Source organism: Aulonocara sp. 'chitande type north' Nkhata Bay, linkage group LG7, assembly GCF_057382095.1.
Source record: "Aulonocara sp. 'chitande type north' Nkhata Bay isolate Kocher_YH1m ecotype deep benthic linkage group LG7, A_spYH_male_GT1.1, whole genome shotgun sequence".
In the NCBI taxonomy this organism is placed as follows: Eukaryota; Metazoa; Chordata; class Actinopteri; order Cichliformes; family Cichlidae; genus Aulonocara; species Aulonocara sp. 'chitande type north' Nkhata Bay.
This window is the reverse complement of record NC_141350.1, coordinates 29,020,741-29,039,989: the sequence shown is the minus strand read 5'-3', so window position 1 is coordinate 29,039,989 and position 19,249 is coordinate 29,020,741. Positions and strand designations below refer to the sequence as shown.

Here is a 19,249-nt window from a genome sequence, read left to right as displayed (position 1 = left end):
CAGTGTACCTGAGCTCAGCCTTACAGGCGGCTTCAGCACACTGGGTGCCCTAACCGTCCGCTGCTGCATTTACAAACTAAAACTAGACTTTCACACAGTCAAAGCTGAGGATTACTCACACTCAGCCGGGCTTAAACAGGGCCTCTTTCAGGTGGATCCACCAACAAGTGGACTACACTGGGCTCCTAACGAATCAGCAGCAGGTGCAGCCAGGAGGCAGAGTTTCACAGGGCCAATCACAGCAGAATCTACATTTAACCCAAAACACTGGCAGTCAGCACATGGAGGGGAAAACAGGCATGTCTGAAGCAGAGGAGAAGATCCAGTTCACTTTCCTTAAATTTGAAAAACAGGACACTGTGCTTTCTGTGTGCCTGATATCGGCCTGAATTACTGCTGATTAACTCACTCATGTTTGACGAGTTTTGGAGCCTACACGACTTTCTCTTCATGTTGGAAATGAGAAATAAACCAGCCCACTCTCCCACTTTTGAACCAAGGAGTAAGCAAGTACCAACATCTAATCTAAGTGCTGGAACCACAGACAGTATAAAAGGTGGATGTAGCTACATCACCTGCTGGTGAAATGAGCTGTCGCCATCTTGATTACAAAGAAATGGATGCGATGAGGAACAGATGGTCTGACTGAAACTGCACGCTCATTGGCTAATGACTTATGACTGATGATGAGTGGATGATTTCATACTACAGATAATCCTCCACTTTGAAATGGTATGTCTAAGACTTAAAAAAATAAATCTAGTTATGTATTCAGTATGGCATAAAAAGAGAAACTGTAACTAAGGCCGGTACCAGAAGAGCAACACTGAGCTCAAGCAACACTGAACAAGAGACACTTCCGTTTAAAAATACACATCTGGAAAAGATAATATGGCAAATTTTCAGGAATGTGCTATTTCATATCTTTTTAAGAGGTTATAATGGCAAATGGGAACCGGCTAGTTACACGGGCCTAGAGACCACATGGTAATCAATGGGTAACCACTAATTGCTAGGTAAAAAGCATGAATTCAACAACCAGTTGATGAGTGGTTTATGAGGATGCTGCCACTCTTTAGCGTGGGATTCATTGGAAAGAGGTAAACAGTGCTGCACTGAAACTTTGCAGTTGCTTTGGTTGCTAGCAGGTTGCAACAGTTACCTTTAATTTGCATGGAAGAGGCCATCTTTTCTAAACTCTTGCAAACTTTTCTCTGATTGGCAGTAACTGAAGATACAACCTGGAAATGAAGATAGTTTGCCTTCAAAATATAAGTTGTGCCTTTTTACTGCAACCAACAAAGTTTTAGTTTGAAGGTAAAAATTCTCAATTTTTTCAAGTAAATTAGAGGACAGTGTGACTGAGGCCGTAATCTCTGTAAGCTCCAACCACATGACATTCATTTCATCATGACTTCAGTTTTATCTGGTTTTACAAGCAGAGGCACAGGCCATCAGGACATTTATGTCTCTGACACATGCCTGTACTTTCACCAGATAATCTGAATTACTTCTTTTAGACAAATATACTGGGGTATCATCTGCATAGCAACAAAATCTACATCAGTCAGTTATGTCATTTATGATCACTCCCTAATTAACCAGAGAAATCAGCACCGACCCAAAGTGCACTGAGAACCGCACTAACCACAGAGCAGCTGGAAGGAAGACAAACCTTCAGCCGTAGTACTAGCTACAGTATCAGCCAGCACACCACTAAGCAAGCTCATGAAAAGATGGATTTAATGTGTTTATGGAAATGATTTCATTCGCTAAATAACTCCGATCCTGATGAAAATAATTGTCTGTCTCCATTTCCTCACACTTTTCCTCCACACTGCCCTAAATGCTGATGCCTTTATCAGAAAATAGATTCCCTGGCCCGACATATTGAATGCAAATGGTGCAGAAGTAAGTTAGATGACCATCGAATGAGGTTTGGACCAACAGCCCCATTTTTATGACTTCAACATGCAAGCAGATAGACTGGCTCCATTACAGCATTTTGCCAGGTCACATATCATTTTTTGACTTTTTATTTTGTTCATCTTCTTCTCCATAATGTAGAAATACCCTGTGACACTGCTCCCTGTGCAGATGATGACATGACCATCCATCCTGACCCATCATGCTGGCACCACTGTGACATCTCATTCCCACATAAGGAAATTCTTCCTGGTGCCTTTTTAAACTCTGTGCTGCTGTCAGCCTTCTGCTTGAGTCACACCCACCCCAACTCATTTTAAACACAAAGAATCACATGAAGCCAAGATGTGTGTTATTGTGAGTTAGTCTCTCAGTTAGTCTATCAGTTCCATGAATTTCCACTAGCAGGATAAAACTGGATGTTTGTTAAAGTGGCCGCAATCAAGTGGTCAGATTTGGAGTTAGCACATCCTTTTCACTTTTAGGTAAAAAAGACTGTACTAGGTTTAATTGCGTGAACTACAACACTCTGGGAAATACATCAGCTGCTACGGTCAAATTTTCATCCAAATCAGGCACAATGTTTGAGAGACTTTTAATCTATTCATTCTATAGCTGGTGCTATGGAACAGCTGGAGGAGAAATGGTGTCATTTAAAGGATAATTCTGCTTTATTTCAGCCTGCTGTACTTCGTCATGGATCATACTCTACACACACCACTTACAGGTAGGTGGACTCATGGCCAGGTAAAATACTTTAAATTGGTAAGTGAGTGCATACTGAGTCCCATTTAATGGCCTAAGACTGTTCATTAAACCATATAAAGTCTACAGCATGACACCTAAGACTGTGATTAATAGTGAGGATGAAAACAAAGTTTAAAGGGGTGAAAATGTGTGACTGCAACTGCAACTAATCATCGGTATGACACCAGCCAAAGAAAAAGGAACAAGACAAACCAAGCAAACCAAGACCCCCCATGCCAGTAAGTAAGTTACCTGGCGCGAGATATGTGAAGACTTATCGAAGTGTCTGAAATGTAACATTCCAACTTCCCCCTTAGTGTGTTTGTTGGGCAGCTTAGATAATGTCACTTCAGAAAAGAATATCGCCCATATGGTTTTCACTGCCCTATGCATAGCCAAGACAACTGTCCTCATGAACTGGACAAATAAAAATAATCTTTATTCTAACCAATATAGAAATTATCTATTAGATTACATTAGTCTTGATACAGCCTCTGCCACCACATCAGATCAATTGCTCTGGGCTCCTTTTGATCAGCTCCATCACCTAGTGGGGGTGGGGGGTCATAGTTTGGTCCCGCCTTCACTGTTGTGATTGGTGTGGGGGTAGGGACAGGCTTAGGGCGTCGGGGGGTTCCCCGGGAGCATCTTCCTTGGGGGGCTCAACCCGGGGTAGCGGTCATGTCCGGTTAGGGGCTCTGTTGGCTCTCAGGTGACTGTTTCCTCGCGGCTGCGTGCAGCGGGGCTAGGGGAGGGTCTGTGCTGACGGACGTGGGTTACTGACCTGGTAGCCTGGCTGCCCCTGGGTGGGTCCGGGATGGGCGTGGGGTTCTGGGGGCGCTCCGTCTCTGGGCTGGGGAACAGGCCAGGCCTCGGGGGCTTGGGTCCTGGTTGGTGTGTTGCCGGGGTTGTGGGCGGGTGGGTGCATGGGGCCCAGCCCTGGAGCAGGGTGTCGCCGATGCATCGAGCCACCTGGGGGGCTCTTCAACTGGTGGGGGAGATTGTCACATCTTGCAGGAACTTTCCTCTCTTCAGGAACTCTCTCTGCAGGAGGGGGAGATACAGGAGAGGTGGAGGAAGATCTCAGCCTGGGTGTTTATTGTCTTATGTAGTCTGGAAGATGAGTGGATGGTGGGGTGGGTGCAGTTTTCTCTGTGGTGGGGTTGGGTGGACTGTCCCGGGCTCTGTGGGGCACCCACACCCACCCACACACGCAGGGTTTGGGGTGCAGGTATGTCACCAGGGTGCAGGGTAGGCACTCCCCCTCTGTCCCCTTCTGGCTGCCTCTGCCTCAATTTTATCCCACAACTTAGACATTCACATTACTCACACTCTCATTACACATACATATAGGATCTTGGGGGTGGGCACGATACACGGAATCCAAAGTACCATCAGGGTGTACACCTCACCCCTGGCGTCGTTGCCCACCTCACAATTTTAAATACACGTAGACATTGAGGGCTAGCAGGAGGGACCATGCGTTTACCTGCTGCTCTCTGGCAGGTAGCTCCATGCCCTCCTGGGTTTTAAATGCACCTTAGAACACACATGCATCAACACTACAATGAGCGGGTGGAGGGAGGTTTGGAGTCTTCTCCCACCCCCATTCTCTGCGGCCTGCAGGAGTTATTTTTATTTTATATATTTTAACCCAAACAAACTCAATAATTATTAATGTGAAGTGCTGTGCTGCGTGACATTGTCTGCAACCTTCATCAGAAGAAAGAAGCTGTGCAGATATGATTACAGGTGTGCCATTCAAAATGAAAAACACTGAAACAAAAGACTCACATGTGGCGCATCCTGCGGGCATGGACCTCTGGCTCTACTTTAACCACAGCACGACCAAACGGTGCTGATAAATTATGAAAGTGAATTCATCCCCAGGAGAGAGCTCAGTACATGAGCTTAACCTCTTAACATCCTCAGGGGCAGGAACAAGGTTAGGCTGCACTGTAGCTGCATGCTAAACAAAGAAGCTTGGTCCTGGTGTCCTACTTGAACTCTCACTTTCCAGCTTTTTCTACCTGCTTAGGTTAGCACTGCACACAGGAACAGATGTGAACCAGGCGAGAGTCGAGAGGTTAGGAGTGAATAATTTTACAAACACTGAACTGAAATTCTTTGATTTAATTTTCATTCACTGGAAACTTTGAAAGAAGTTCTGCTTGGTGATGATCTGACCTGAAACTACGACTGAAAACTTTTAATGTGCACAGCAGGAAGCAGAAATTGAAATAGCACTTTCTTTTCTCCAGTCTCCGCACTAAACTGTGAGCTGAATGAAGTAAAATAGCGGAGTGTAAGCTGTTATTAGTCTGCTTTTTCAGGCTTTCTGAAGTAAACTGAAGGTCAGCTGTACCGCTTTTTGTTTGGATCCTCTCTTTGTTCCCTCTTGGATGACACCAAGCATTCATGCAGCCTTTCGCAGTTTTACACCAGATTTCAGAGTGTAAGGTGTGTGTGTGTGTGTGTGTGTGTGTGTGTGTGTGTGTGTGTGTGTGTGTGTGTGTGTGTGTAATATGTTCCTGCTCAGCAGAAAAATGGCTGAGAGATGAATGTTGCCTCTGACCTGATCTGAGTCTCTGTGGACTAATACCCGAATGGCTAATACACACAGTCTGTTCACACAGGCACTTTCCTCACACACACACACACACACACACACACAGGTTATTTATACAAGACACACACTTATATGTTTCCAACAGCAGAAGCTCGAGCAGTAGGCTGTCAGATAGGTGTGATGTATAGTTGCTGCATTCAGCCTGCGAGCTGCTGTTCATGGTGACGCCATGACGGTTTGCAGACGTGCTATGGAGGTCAGTGGATCGCTTTCAGTGTCAGTGAGTCTGGAAGTGTATCACACCATTGGTTGGTTACTGTCTCCATTAAAAACAAATGTATTACGAGCTAATTAAGAGCAGTGGCTCGGTTTCACGGGGAGGCATTAGTGTGAGTGGGCATCAGTCAGAAATGATGCCTGAAGGTGACAGTGCCCATAAAAAAATGGGCGGTGCTCCAGTGATGTCACCCACTGGTTTGTGTGGTCTGGTACTGAAGACCTTCAGAGTGGCTGAGCCTGTAAACTCAGTGTTTACTGAGGTTCTTGCAGAGCGCCATTTCCCCACAGGCTTGTTTAGGACAGGAAGTCTGCGACCACAGCTATCACCCCCTGGTGGCCTATAAAAATATTTAAGTGTAAGGCAAATCCACACTGGCTTAATTTTTCAGACCCTGCATCTACGTGGATCTGCCACCTGTGGTCATGCACTAACTACCAGGAGGGACTCACAGACTGAACTGCACTCAGAAACACTACTGTCTAAGAGCATCGGTGCACGGTCCGAGCACAGCGTGGAGGAAGGTATGAGCAAAAAGTGCGCCAAACAGTAGTAGCTTTAATTACGCCACAGACAACAACGATGTGTTCACTGTCAGCTTGGCTCTCTCTCTCTCATCCTCTCCTCATGTTCAGGTTAACACTTGTAGTAAGAAAACTTTTAGTGTTTTTAACTTTTCCCTTTACTTGTCTGTGTGAGGAGGGGAACTCACGTGACAGAAAGGAAAGGAGCTCAACCACAGTGTAAGCAGCAGCAAAGACTCTCACACTGAGCTGAAACTAACAGAAATAAATTAGGTGAATAATGTAAATACTTTTGCATTGGATGTTTCTTGCTCTTTTTCTCTTTCTGCTTTCCAAGTGAATTTAAGATGAGTCTATGATTATCTATGAATCTCCAAAGACGATCCTGCAGACACACTTCCTCTGAATGCAACACCTGCTCCACAGAGTTTGTGACACCCAGCAGTACAAACATGTTCACTGTTGTTCTGTTTCTGGTGACATTTTTCTTTCTTTTTGTTTCCCTTTCTTAGCGACAGGAGGACTTCGGCTGTGTTGTGTGTAATGAAATGGTGACCTTTTGATAGCGCACGTATAATTGGCCAAATCAGCAGAGCTTTCTCATGCTCTACAAAACACAATTCATTGGATTTACTATCAGTGATTATACACACACGGTCCTTTATGTACACACACACACACACACACACACACACACACGCACACACACTCTTATATATTTGTAAACAGTGGACTGTAGGGCATCGGTCCCCAAATGGGGACCACGCTTTCTTATTTTGAAAAAAACAAAATGAATTTAAAAGAACAGAAATTCTCATGTTTACTAAATCTAGTTCTGTTTTTCTTTGAATCTAAAAATGATTAAAGCAGCTGTGTGAAATGTCCGTCTCCCCCTTCTGGCAGCAATAGGAATTACACAAGCACAGTCAGTTAATGGTGGCACATTTCCCATGTTCAAATCTGTTTCTTTACAGTTATCCGGCCTCCAACTTATTTATTTTTCAAACTCATTACTAACTTCCACCAATAATCCATCAGCCAATAATCTGGCACACCAGTCATTACTGGCCGACTTCCAGTACATTTGTACCAGTGCTTCAGCGCAGGAAGGCCTGCACGTATACCCCATTTAAAATTTCAGTGTGCTGCAAATTAAAGAGATAATTTCCTTGTACAACTCAGTGTTTGGCTTCACATCCCCACATCCAGCTGGAGGGCTGAAAGGTTTTCCTCTACTGCTTGATGTTTTGTTATGAGGTTAAATTTATTGAACAACAGTTGTGTCTGTCATTTTGTAGTAAAATTGCAGTCCTGCAGAAACTATGTCCCTGTTTGCGGAGGAATTTCTAGTAGCTGATCCATGATTGTGACTCATATAGTTAATCTTTGCATTTTTATAGATTGCATGAAACTCCATCTTACTGCTCTCTTGGTGTACCAAAGTTGCTTTAAAGAGTTCAGATAATGTTGCTCCTGCTTTGATCTCCAGCCACTGTTTGCCCTCCTCTCAGTGTAGCATGAACAACCTCTGGACTGTTGTTGGCTAAGCTAATGCTGAATATGCAGCAATCACAATAAAGTATATGGCCTTCACACTCCAACATGATCAACCCCTGTAAATTGAATAGATACATATAATGTATTACCCTTTGTACATGATTACATTTTGAATCTGTGGGATTCGCCACAGCTGAATGTAAGATGCTGCTGAACTGGAGCTCTGACAGGGTCGGTATCAACATGATATCTGCTGTGAATCTACCAAAGGTATCTCATGCAAGAGTTCCCAGAATATTACTGAAACCAGCCAGACATAAATGTTCATATCCAAAAACTTCAATGATAAAGAGGAAATGAGAGAGTAAATCGCCCCTCGACACTGGGTTTTCATGCAGCCTGAATGCTGGCGCTGCTGTTTGGTATTAGACTGCACAACACAGGTGTGCAAATGATGATGCTGATGTGTTACTGGATAATTTCAGCTCTCCATGTTGATAGTGGGAGTTTCCTGATCCCTGTGCTCATTCTTTGAGGTTTAATGGTGAAAATGCCTGAGAATATGAAGACTCAAATTCAGTGGAATTTGTGCTTCCTCTCACTGCACTGTTAATTTACGTTTTCGTCTCTGAACTTCAAAAGGCATCGGTGTGATCCACTTAAACAGCAGCAGGGAAAATGCTTATGTCTACTTCCACCATGAACATCCACCCGCTCCATAGCAAGATAAGTCTGATCAGAATCCATGTTCATCGCACACAGAGCCCCGCTGGGAGTAATCACATTATACACCTGCACAACCCCCAAGAAAAGGTGAAAGAGGGGAGAGTAAAGGTTAATGCTATATTGATCTGGAACAACAGTGGAAGTGGGAGGGAGGAAGAGAAAGGAAAGGGAGGACAGAAGGAATCTAAATTTAAGAGAAGGAGTGAGTTAAAGAGGTGACACTTCAGAAGCTGAAGGTAAAATAACGAGTTGGCTGCAGACTTTAAGTATTTATAGATCACCTGAGGAGGAAGAGCTGCTGAATGCATAGCAACAAAGAGCGCAGAGTCCAAAGAAATCCCAACGTCAGAACTCCGAGATCGGAGCACTGGCTTTCTCTTCATACACCAACGAGTTTCCAGTTTCCAGCCTTATGTTGTCTTACTTGAGCCAGATGGAATTGGTGAGGTTTCTGGTATCTAGTGTCTGTCCAAATAATGCACATTTATAAACTACGAACATTCTATGAACATAAATATTAATAGATGTGAAAACATCTGGAAAAGCGAAGTGAAGAGGTTTTGGAGGAAGGTTCAGAGGAGGTTGGAGATTGTTACCATCATAGGCTCATCCGGTCAGGATGAGAATGAACAGTCAGCAATCACTTGCAGGTTTTTCCATTTTATTGAATAATGAGCAAAAGGAAAGACACATGGACTGCCATCTCTGACAGGAAATAAAGTATGATTTAAGTAACTCAAAATAATACATGAACTCAGGAAACTCAAATAGAAACTCACCTCAGCTGCTGCCCCATGTGTGAAGAAAGAGTGAGGTGTAGGTGAGTGCAGTCCTTATATAACGAGTGACAGGCAAGCACCACACCCAATCAAAGGTGAGGAAGAGAAACAAGGTGCATATGGTGAAGTGAGTGTGCTAAAAGGTGAGCCTTCACAACAGAAGCGATCATTGAGGTCACAGATCAACTGAACAAAGACGTCATAGTTTTTAAAAGTAGCTTTACATGAATCACACTTAAAAATCATTTTATATGCTCACAGCAGCACCCCCTGCTGTTGTGGAGGGCAAATTTAACATGTTAGAGAAAATGATTGGCAGTTTGTAAAAATTACATTTCCAAAGCATGAAACGTTATTATTATTATTGTTATGACATTATCATGATGGTAGCGTTCAACTATTAGCAGGCTGTGGTAGGCAGTGAGTCGCACGGAGTTTGTAACACTCATGTTCTTATTATTATGTCAGGGAGGTCAAACACAGGATTCAAACCAGCCCCGTGGATGTTCATTTTTCTGATCATTTTCACAGTTTTACAACATTGTCACTAACAGACTCACCCACAGTACAATACTACCCCAGCGTTTAAAACTGAGGGTCCACTAGAAAACAGGAAAGTTCCTTTCACTGTGAACCATCAAATATCAGAACTTCATGTTTTTAAGTATGTCCACAGTAAAAAAGGATTTTCTGCAGATTAACAGAAAATTTCTCATTTAATTATGGGACAAAAAGCAAATAATGAGCTGCCAGTGTAATTTTACTGATTTATTTCTGAAAGCATGGTTAAGCTATGCTGACTGCTTTCTTTGTTTTACTAAAGCAGAATTTCTTTATAATGTGATAATGTAATGCAGTGTAATGTTGAAATTACTTAAGACATTTTTGGGTGTTAATCACTTTAATGAAAGTGAAATTTTCAGAATGTAAACTGATTCATAAATCAACCAACTGAATTATTTTATAGGTAAAACTTTGCAGGCAGTTGTTTACTGGTCCTGCTCCCTGAGAACCGCCCCGAACCTTATGCCTGCCCTGGTGTGTAGTGGGCCACATGTGGCAGAATCATATTATTTTAGGGAGGCAGCACTTTAAAAAGCCCCACAGATTAAGGCCTGGCTACCAGACGTTCCCTACGTGGCACAGTTGCCCCAGACAACGACGCTACAGTCACCAGGACCAGCGGATTGGTAAGGAGTCAGCAGTAACAGACTCGAGAAATTAAGGAAGCACTGAGCACTGAGACTTGTTCCAACCCTCACCTATGGTCATAGGTTCTGCCTTATGGTCATAAGACTGAAAGAGTCAGGTCAGGAATATTAGGCTTGAATGAGTTTCCTCCACAGGATAGCTGGGTTTATACTTTCAGAGAGATCTCAGCTGAGTTTGTGACAGTTGAGGTGCTTAAGGTAAGGTTTTCTCAGGTATGCCAACGGGGAGGAGACCTCAGGGCAGACCTATATCTTATCCTGCCTGGGAATGCCTCCAGATCCCCCACGAGGAAGGAGGCAAAATGTGTAGAATACCACATTTCTCCTGCTGCTACTGCAACCCACCTTTGGAGAAGTGGAAGATGATGGATGGATGGATGGATAAATGAATAAATGAATGGATGGATGTGAGTTTACTGGTTTAGCCCATTTATAATCAAACACTTGCATTTGACTCAGACATCCATGATTCAGATGAACACTCCCCTCTTCTCCTCTTCTCGCCTCCTCTCCTGTCCTCACCTGCTCTTTCTTGTTTTAGAAGCATTTTGTTTTTAACTCTCCTTTAGCACCCCCCTCTCCTCCCCGCTCCTCCCCTCTCCCTCTCACCCCTCCAGCTCTGTTTCTTAGCTGATGGAGGAATTCAGGCTTCAAAAGAACACTGACCTTTTTATTCTGCAGCACACACAGCTGTAAAGTCACACACATCGATGTGCAGAGCGCCGCATAGCGCAGCTCTCACACTAATAGGTTGTCAACACACACTCCAAACATTCACACACACACACTTGGTTTATTAAGATGCACAAACACACAAGGTAATGAAATTCAACCTGATGAAAACAGCCAGCGTTACCATGGAGAGAGTAGAGACGTTTTCCTCCGATGAAATGAGGGAAGGGACAAATCCTGAGGGAGAGGAGCGGAGGGGGCTAACAAATCTGCAGGCTGCAGATAAACACAGAGGTGAAGAAGAGCAGAGAATAAGGGAGTGGGAGAGGTGTCTATTAGGAGGACAGAGTGAAAAGCTGAGCTCCCGGATTTGCAGGCTCTGATCAGACTTTGACCTGAAGCACGAGTTGTTAAACCCTGAACACCACAGCACTTGTGAGGAGGAGGAGGGCGAGGAGGAGGATGAGGAGGACTGGACACGGCCAAAACTAAATCCAGAGTGTAAAACCGGAAAGCTGGACAGACTTAAAACAAATCCCCTAACAAAGACTCTGATCTGAGCCCGGTCCTAAAATCCTAAATCCTGATACACGAGACAATAATCCAGCAAAAATAATCCTGTTTCATCTATGAACTGTAATTGGACAATAAGCGATGAAGTTTAACAGCTTTTAGGAGCCTCTCATTAGGAGCCCATTTGTGGATGCTGATTCACTGAATGTATTCCGAAAACACACATTCTCACACTTTACATCACAAAAGTGGTTTTCTTTCATTTATGGAAGGGCCACAGTGTCTCTCCCTCCCATCTCACTGATGACATTCATCAGTGCATTCATTCTCCTGGCAGGTTAGTCAGGGACCGGGTTTGAAAACCTGAGCGGCACATACAGTGGGGCAAAAAAGTATTTAGTCAGCCACCGATTGTGCAAGTTCTCCCACTTAAAATGATGACAGAGGTCAGTAATTTGCACCAGAGGTACACTTCAACTGTGAGAGACAGAATGTGAAAAAAAAAAAATCCATGAATTCACATGGTAGGATTTGTAAAGAATTTATTCGTAAATTAGGGTGGAAAATAAGTATTTGGTCACCTCAAACAAGGAAAATCTCTGGCTCTCACAGACCTGTAACGTCTTCTGTAAGAAGCTTTTCTGTCCCCCACTCGTTACCTGTATGAATGGCACCTGTTTGAACTCATCATTGTCGCGGTCTGCAGAGACAGGCCGTGCGGTGGTGTGTGTGATGGACCCAGGTGCATACACAAGTGAGTAGACGGGAGTGGACTTAACAGAAAGCGAGCCTTTATTATGGCTGAAGACAAAGTGCACAAACAAAGCAGGGATGGCGTGACTAGATTATAACTAAACTGGGAAAACTAATACTGCGACAAACTAAGAAAACTCAGACTATGATGATCACTGCAAGGACTGACCGTGAAAACATGGAGGTGAGAACACAGACGACGCGACACAGACTGTACGAAACACAGAGACTAAATACACATGAGGGATGATCAGGGGAAGTGGATGCACACGGGGAACACAGGTGACACTGATAATCATAACAAGACACGGCAGGAGTGAACGTAACACTGATGGGAGATGGGCAAAGTAAAGCAGGAAGTACACAGAGGTTCAAACAGGAGGAGAGAGAGGACGGGGAGAACGCAGACATAACGGGCTGGGGAAAACATAGAATAAAGCACAAAGAGAGACGAGGGCTCATAAATACACAGAGGGGCACACAGGGGGTAAGAGTCACGAAGGGAAAACACATAAGGAACAACGTAACAGATCAACCCAGGAAGCATGGCCTAAATAAAGAACAAAATACAAAAATACATGAAAACTAAGAATACTGGGCCCACATGGCCCAGGACCATGACACCACCCCCCCCTAAAGGGCTGGCTCCCGACAGCCCAAACCCGAGAAACAAAACACAAGCGAAACAGAAAACACCCCACCCAGGGCGGGAGGCGGGGGACCAGGACGGAGGGAACAAAACGAACCAAAAACAAGGAGCACGAGAACAAAACTGAGTCCACAAATACACAAAAGAGTCCAGAACAGGAAGGCGAATGTCCAAAGAGGCCCGAAGGCCAACCCGAGAGGCGACAACACAAAAGTCCAGTCCAACCGTTCCGGAGGCCGGCCACGGGAAAGGTGGTCACGGTGACAGAACAGATCCGGAGGCCGACCGCGCGGAAGGCAGCGGCGAAGGCGGAGCAGTTCAGGGGGCCGGCCGCGCGGAAGGCAGCGGCGGCGGCGAAGCAGTTCAGGGGGCCGGCAGTGCGCAAGGCAGCGGCGGCGGCGAAGCAGTTCAGGGGGCCGGCAGTGCGCAAGGCAGCGGCGGCGGCGAAGCAGTTCAGGGGGCCGGCAGTGCGCAAGGCGGCGGCGAAGCAGTTCAGGGGGCCGGCAGTGCGCAAGGCGGCGGCGAAGCAGTTCAGGGGGCCGGCAGTGCGCAAGGCGGCGGCGAAGCAGTTCAGGGGGCCGGCAGTGCGCAAGGCAGCGGCGGCTCTCCAGTGTCAGGCGTACTGGCCGAGGCCCGGTGGGCACGGGACCAGTCGAGGCGGGACCAGACGAAGCACAGGCTGAGGCGGGACCAGACGAAGCACAGGCTGAGGCTGCAGCGGACGAAGCACAGGCTGAGGCTGCAGCGGACGAAGCACAGGCTGAGGCTGCAGCGGACGAAGACTCTGAGGCTGCGGCAGACGAAGACTCTGAGGCTGCGGCAGACGAAGACTCTGAGGCAGACGAAGACTCTGAGGCTGCAGCAGACGAAGACTCTGAGGCAGACGAAGACTCTGAGGCAGACGAAGACTCTGAGGCTGCAGCAGACAAAGACTCTGAGGCAGACGAAGACTCTGAGGCAGACGAAGACTCTGAGGCAGCAGCAGACGAAGACTCTGAGGCTGCAGCAGACGAAGACTCTGAGGCTGCAGCAGACGAAGACTCTGAGGCTGCAGCAGACGAAGACTCTGAAGTAGACGAAGACTCTGAGGCTGCAGCAGACGAAGCGCAGGCTGGAGCTGCAGCTGACGAAGCACAGGCTGGAGCTGCAGCTGACGAAGCACAGGCTGGAGCTGCAGCAGACGAAGCACAGGCCGGAGCTGCAGCAGACAAAGCACAGGCCGGAGCTGCAGCAGACGAAGCACAGGCCGGAGCTGCAGCAGACGAAGCACAGGCTGGACCAGGCGTAGCAGAAGGTGGCTGGATGGGCTCCTCGGGCCCTCCAGCAGACGAGGCGTGAGGCCGGACGGGCTCCTCGGGCCCTCCAGCTGAGACAGGAGGCTGAACGGGCCCCTCGGACCCTCCAGCGGAGACAGAAGGCTGAACGGGCCCCTCGGACCCTCCAGCTGACGTGGCATGAGGCTGGTGCGGTTCTCCAGAACCCCCGGCTGACGAGGAAGGTTGCTGAACGGGCCCCTCGGACCCTCCAGCGGAGACAGGAGGCTGAACGGGCCCCTCGGACCCTCCAGCGGAGACAGAAGGCTGAACGGGCCCCTCGGACCCTCCAGCGGAGACAGAAGGCTGAACGGGCCCCTCGGACCCTCCAGCTGATGAGGTAGGTGGCGGCGTGGGAGCCGCGGAGTCCTGGATGAGCTCATCCGAGCTCCCAGCAGGAGCTGATGCAGAGCCAGAGAGATTTGAGACCCCTGGCTGAATGTTAAGCTGACCAGCGGACCGTACTGCTATCGGGGACTGGGCTACAGGCGGCACTGGAGACTGAACTGAGGGTGGCTGCGAGGGAGCTAACTGAACTGAGGGTGGCTGCGAGGGAGCTAACTGAACTGAGGGTGGCTGCGAGGGAGCTAACTGAACTGAGGGTGACTGCGAGGGAGCTAACTGAGCTGTGAAGGGCTGCGAGGGAGCTAACTGAGTTGTGAGAGGCTGCAGACCCTGGTGGCTCCGAGGGCCCCCGAGAGCCAGGCGTGTTCCCCGAAAGATGTGCTGACTATCGGGGGTAGGCCACGGCTTTCCCCGGAGCTCCTCCTCTACGTGGGTGCAAGCTGCTTGCTGCTGCTCACAGAGACCGGACTCCATGATTTCCTTAGTAGGTCTTTCTAAACAACTAAACACTGTACTGTCAGTCTCCGAACACGATTCAGTCATAGTGTCCGGCCCCGGCAAATCAATGCTCATCTCACTCTGCTTCATAGAGGGGACGTGAGGCACGAAAACGCAGTCACTCACCGGAGTTAATGCGGTGCCACGGCGGCGCCGGCGCCGCCCCCTTCTGGTAGCTGACGCGATGGGCGCTGATGGCACCAATGCAGGGGGTGATGTAGCGGCGATCTCCCGGTCGTCCGCCCACATCCTTGCCAGAAATGAGGCAGGCGAAGTAAAGTCTAAGCGGATTGGAGACGGCGAGCGGCTGGTAGGCTGTGCAGCAGGTGAGAGGTCCTCCTCCGGGATGAGCCAGGGCTTCCACCGGAGCTCGTCCTCCCGATAAGCCCGTAACACCTGCTGCCGCTCTTCCTCGCCAAAGTCTATGGCCTCCGTCGTCTCCGTGTGCCACGCCGTGCGGCCAGACCGCGGTGAAGACGCGGAAGCCGACGGGGCGCGAGCGGAGGGTGTGTCCGTGGCGAGCCTCACCGTTCCAACCGCAACTGCTTCTGGCTCGCGAAGCAGCGGGGAAACGGGACAACAGCAGGGCTCTGGCGGCACCGCCCGCACACTAGGCAGCCGTGGCTGCGGACAGAGTTGGAGAGCGGTGATGAGAAAGTCAGTGATCAGCGGGTGTAGTGCCTCCCATAGCCAGGGAAACACAGACACGCATACTCCCGCTTGGCGGGCTAACTCCTCCCGTTCCTCCTCTCCGGAGCACCGCAGCCATTTACCACATAGTGACTCCACCGTCTGGAGGATCTCCCTCTCTTGTGTCGCTGGGTCCGACATGGTCGCGTCGTACTGTCGCGGTCTGCAGAGACAGGCCGTGCGGTGGTGTGTGTGATGGACCCAGGTGCATACACAAGTGAGTAGACGGGAGTGGACTTAACAGAAAGCGAGCCTTTATTATGGCTGAAGACAAAGTGCACAAACAAAGCAGGGATGGCGTGACTAGATTATAACTAAACTGGGAAAACTAATACTGCGACAAACTAAGAAAACTCAGACTATGATGATCACTGCAAGGACTGACCGTGAAAACATGGAGGTGAGAACACAGACGACGCGACACAGACTGTACGAAACACAGAGACTAAATACACATGAGGGATGATCAGGGGAAGTGGATGCACACGGGGAACACAGGTGACACTGATAATCATAACAAGACACGGCAGGAGTGAACGTAACACTGATGGGAGATGGGCAAAGTAAAGCAGGAAGTACACAGAGGTTCAAACAGGAGGAGAGAGAGGACGGGGAGAACGCAGACATAACGGGCTGGGGAAAACATAGAATAAAGCACAAAGAGAGACGAGGGCTCATAAATACACAGAGGGGCACACAGGGGGTAAGAGTCACAAAGGGAAAACACATAAGGAACAACGTAACAGATCAACCCAGGAAGCATGGCCTAAATAAAGAACAAAATACAAAAATACATGGAAACTAAGAATACTGGGCCCACATGGCCCAGGACCATGACACCCATCTGTATAAAAGACACCTGTCCACAGCCTCAAACAGCCAGACTCCAAACTCCGCCGTGGCCAAGACCAAAGAGCTTTCGAAGGACACCAGGAAAAGTATTGTAGACCTGCACCAGACTGGCAAGAGTGAATCTACAATAGGCAAGCAGCTTGGTGTGAAAAAATCAACTGTGGGAGCAATCATCAGAAAATGGAAGACATACAAGACCACTGATAATCTCCCTCGATCTGGGGCTCCACGCAAGATCTCATCCCGTGGGGTCAAAATGATCATGAGAACGGTGAGCAAAGATCCCAGAACCACACGGGGGGACCTGGTGAATGACCTGCAGAGAGCTGGGACCAAAGTAACAAAGGTCACCATCAGTAACACACTACAACGGCAGGGAATCAAATCCCGCAGTGCCAGACGTGTTCCGCTGCTGAAGCCAGTGCATGTCCAGGCCCGTCTGAAGTTTGCCAGAGAGCACATGGATGATACAGCAGAGGATTGGGAGAATGTCATGTGGTCAGATGAAACCAAAGTAGAACGTTTTGGTATAAACTCAACTCGTCGTGTTTGGAGGAAGAAGAATACTGAGTTGCATCCCAAGAACACCATACCTACTGTGAAGCATGGGGGTGGAAACATCATGCTATGGGGCTGTTTTTCTGCCAAGGGGACAGGACGACTGATCCGTGTTAAGGACAGAATGAATGGGGCCATGTATCGTGAGATTTTGAGCCAAAACCTCCTTCCATCAGTGAGAACTTTGAAGATGAAACGAGGCTGGGTCTTCCAACATGACAATGATCCAAAACACACCGCCCGGGCAACAAAGGAGTGGCTCCGTAAGAAGCATTTGAAAGTCCTGGAGTGGCCTAGCCAGTCTCCAGACCTCAACCCCATAGAAAATCTGTGGCGGGAGTTGAAAGTCCGTGTTGCTCGGCGACAGCCCCAAAACATCACTGCTCTCGAGAAGATCTGCATGGAGGAATGGGCCAAAATACCAGCTACTGTGTGTGCAAACCTGGTAAAGACCTATAGTAAACGTTTGACCTCTGTTATTGCCAACAAAGGTTATGTTACAAATTATTGAGTTGTATTTTTGTTATTGACCAAATACTTATTTTCCACCCTGATTTACGAATAAATTCTTTACAAATCCTACCATGTGGATTCATGGATTTTTTTTATTTATTTTTTTCCACATTCTGTCTCTCACAGTTGAAGTGTACCTCTGGTGCAAATTACTGACCTCTGTCATCATTTTAGGTGGGGGAACTTGCACAATCGGTGGCTGACTAAATACTTTTTTGCCCCACTGTATCAGGAATACAGTGGCTCAAAATCTGGATGTGGCTGTGACTTTTTTTTTCCATGTATGGTAATCATCTCAAGTTTCATGCTCCTTTTAAATTCCAAAATGCTTTCATGGCTCGAACCCGTCCGTCTTTCTGTTCCATCATGCTTTAGTCCATCTAAACAGGCAGCATGGTGCTTTCATCAGGCTGCCTCTCCCAATGTTCTCAGCTCTGTTCATCACTGTTTGTTCTTGTCATTGTCAGTGTGGATTCTAGTCTGTCTCATTTAGTTTTAGTTTTGTTTTTGTTCAGGCTTGCTCAGTTTTTAATTTTAGTAATATTTTTCATTTATGGTTTATTCCCTGAGTTTCAGTCATCTCTGTATTCACCGTGTCCTGTTTTGGAATCTCCATCACCTTCTCCATCATTAGATGTTCACATGTTTAGTCAATAGAGTTTAGTTAATAAAGGTTCATTTTTGGTTAATTTCATGAGTCTGCAGTCGGGTGCAGAAATCTACATAATCCATAAATCAGCAGAATTCCTACACCAAGCTTGTCATGCCTCTCATTTTCTGAAAAGCATATTCGATGTATATGTTTGCTCAAATTTTGAAACGTTTTGCATGTGGCAGTAATTCTTTTTCCATGTATAGTAATCATCTCAAGTTAGAAGTTCCTTTTAAGTTCCAAAAGGGTTTCATGAATCCAGCCTTCCAACCAGGCTGTATTCCAGCCATCATGCTTTCATCCAGCTGACCCGGTCATACTTGTGTGCTGCTGCACTTTGGTCAGTCCAGTGAGGCAGGTTTCCTGTACCGTCATGCTTTCATCCAACTATCTGGGCTGTACTCCTGCTCCCTCCTGCTGTGGTTAATCTGAACAGGCTGTATTCTTGTGCCTTCATGCATTCATCAGTGGAACCAGGCGGTAATCTTGCCCTGCCATGTTTCAGTTTCTGAGAAATACCAGCAACATGCTTCATGAATAGATTTGCTTGAGAGGGATTTGGATGTGACTTATACCGAGTACAGTAATCATCTGACTTTCAAGTTCCTTTTAAGCTGTAAAAAGGTCAGCTTTCATGTTTCTGACCAGGTCATGCTCCATTATTGTCGTGTTGTCACAGCTCGCAGTTTGTTAAAAGCACCAGAAACATGATGAATACATCTTGTTTGCCTTTAATATATTCCATGTACCCGACAACTCAGTTTCCTGCTCACTCTGACAACCATCCTCTTGTTTTAATTTAACATGATGCTTCTATTATCACTAGGACTGAGCTCAGAATGTGGAAAAAGGCCTGTGAGGTTGAATTTGTCCTCAGCATTACCAAACTGCTACAGCTGACCACACAGGCTTGAAGTCTGTGTTGCTGTGGGATACATTATCAGTCATGACAAATTGAATCAGCTCCTCACACTCTCCTTGAAAG

The 19,249-nt window shown here is 47.1% G+C and overlaps 1 protein-coding gene across 1 annotated transcript; it reads right to left on the bottom strand.

Annotated features, from left to right (window-relative positions):
- Positions 1–11,188: 11,188 nt before the first annotated feature.
- Positions 11,189–15,830, bottom strand: LOC147325374 (uncharacterized). Its single transcript, XM_086297734.1, has 2 exons — positions 14,779–15,830; positions 11,189–11,204 (listed from the first exon to the last, which is right to left on the bottom strand). Exons 1-2 carry the CDS (start codon positions 15,828–15,830, stop codon positions 11,189–11,191), a joined length of 1,068 nt encoding a protein of 355 aa, XP_086153860.1.
- Positions 15,831–19,249: the final 3,419 nt, after the last annotated feature.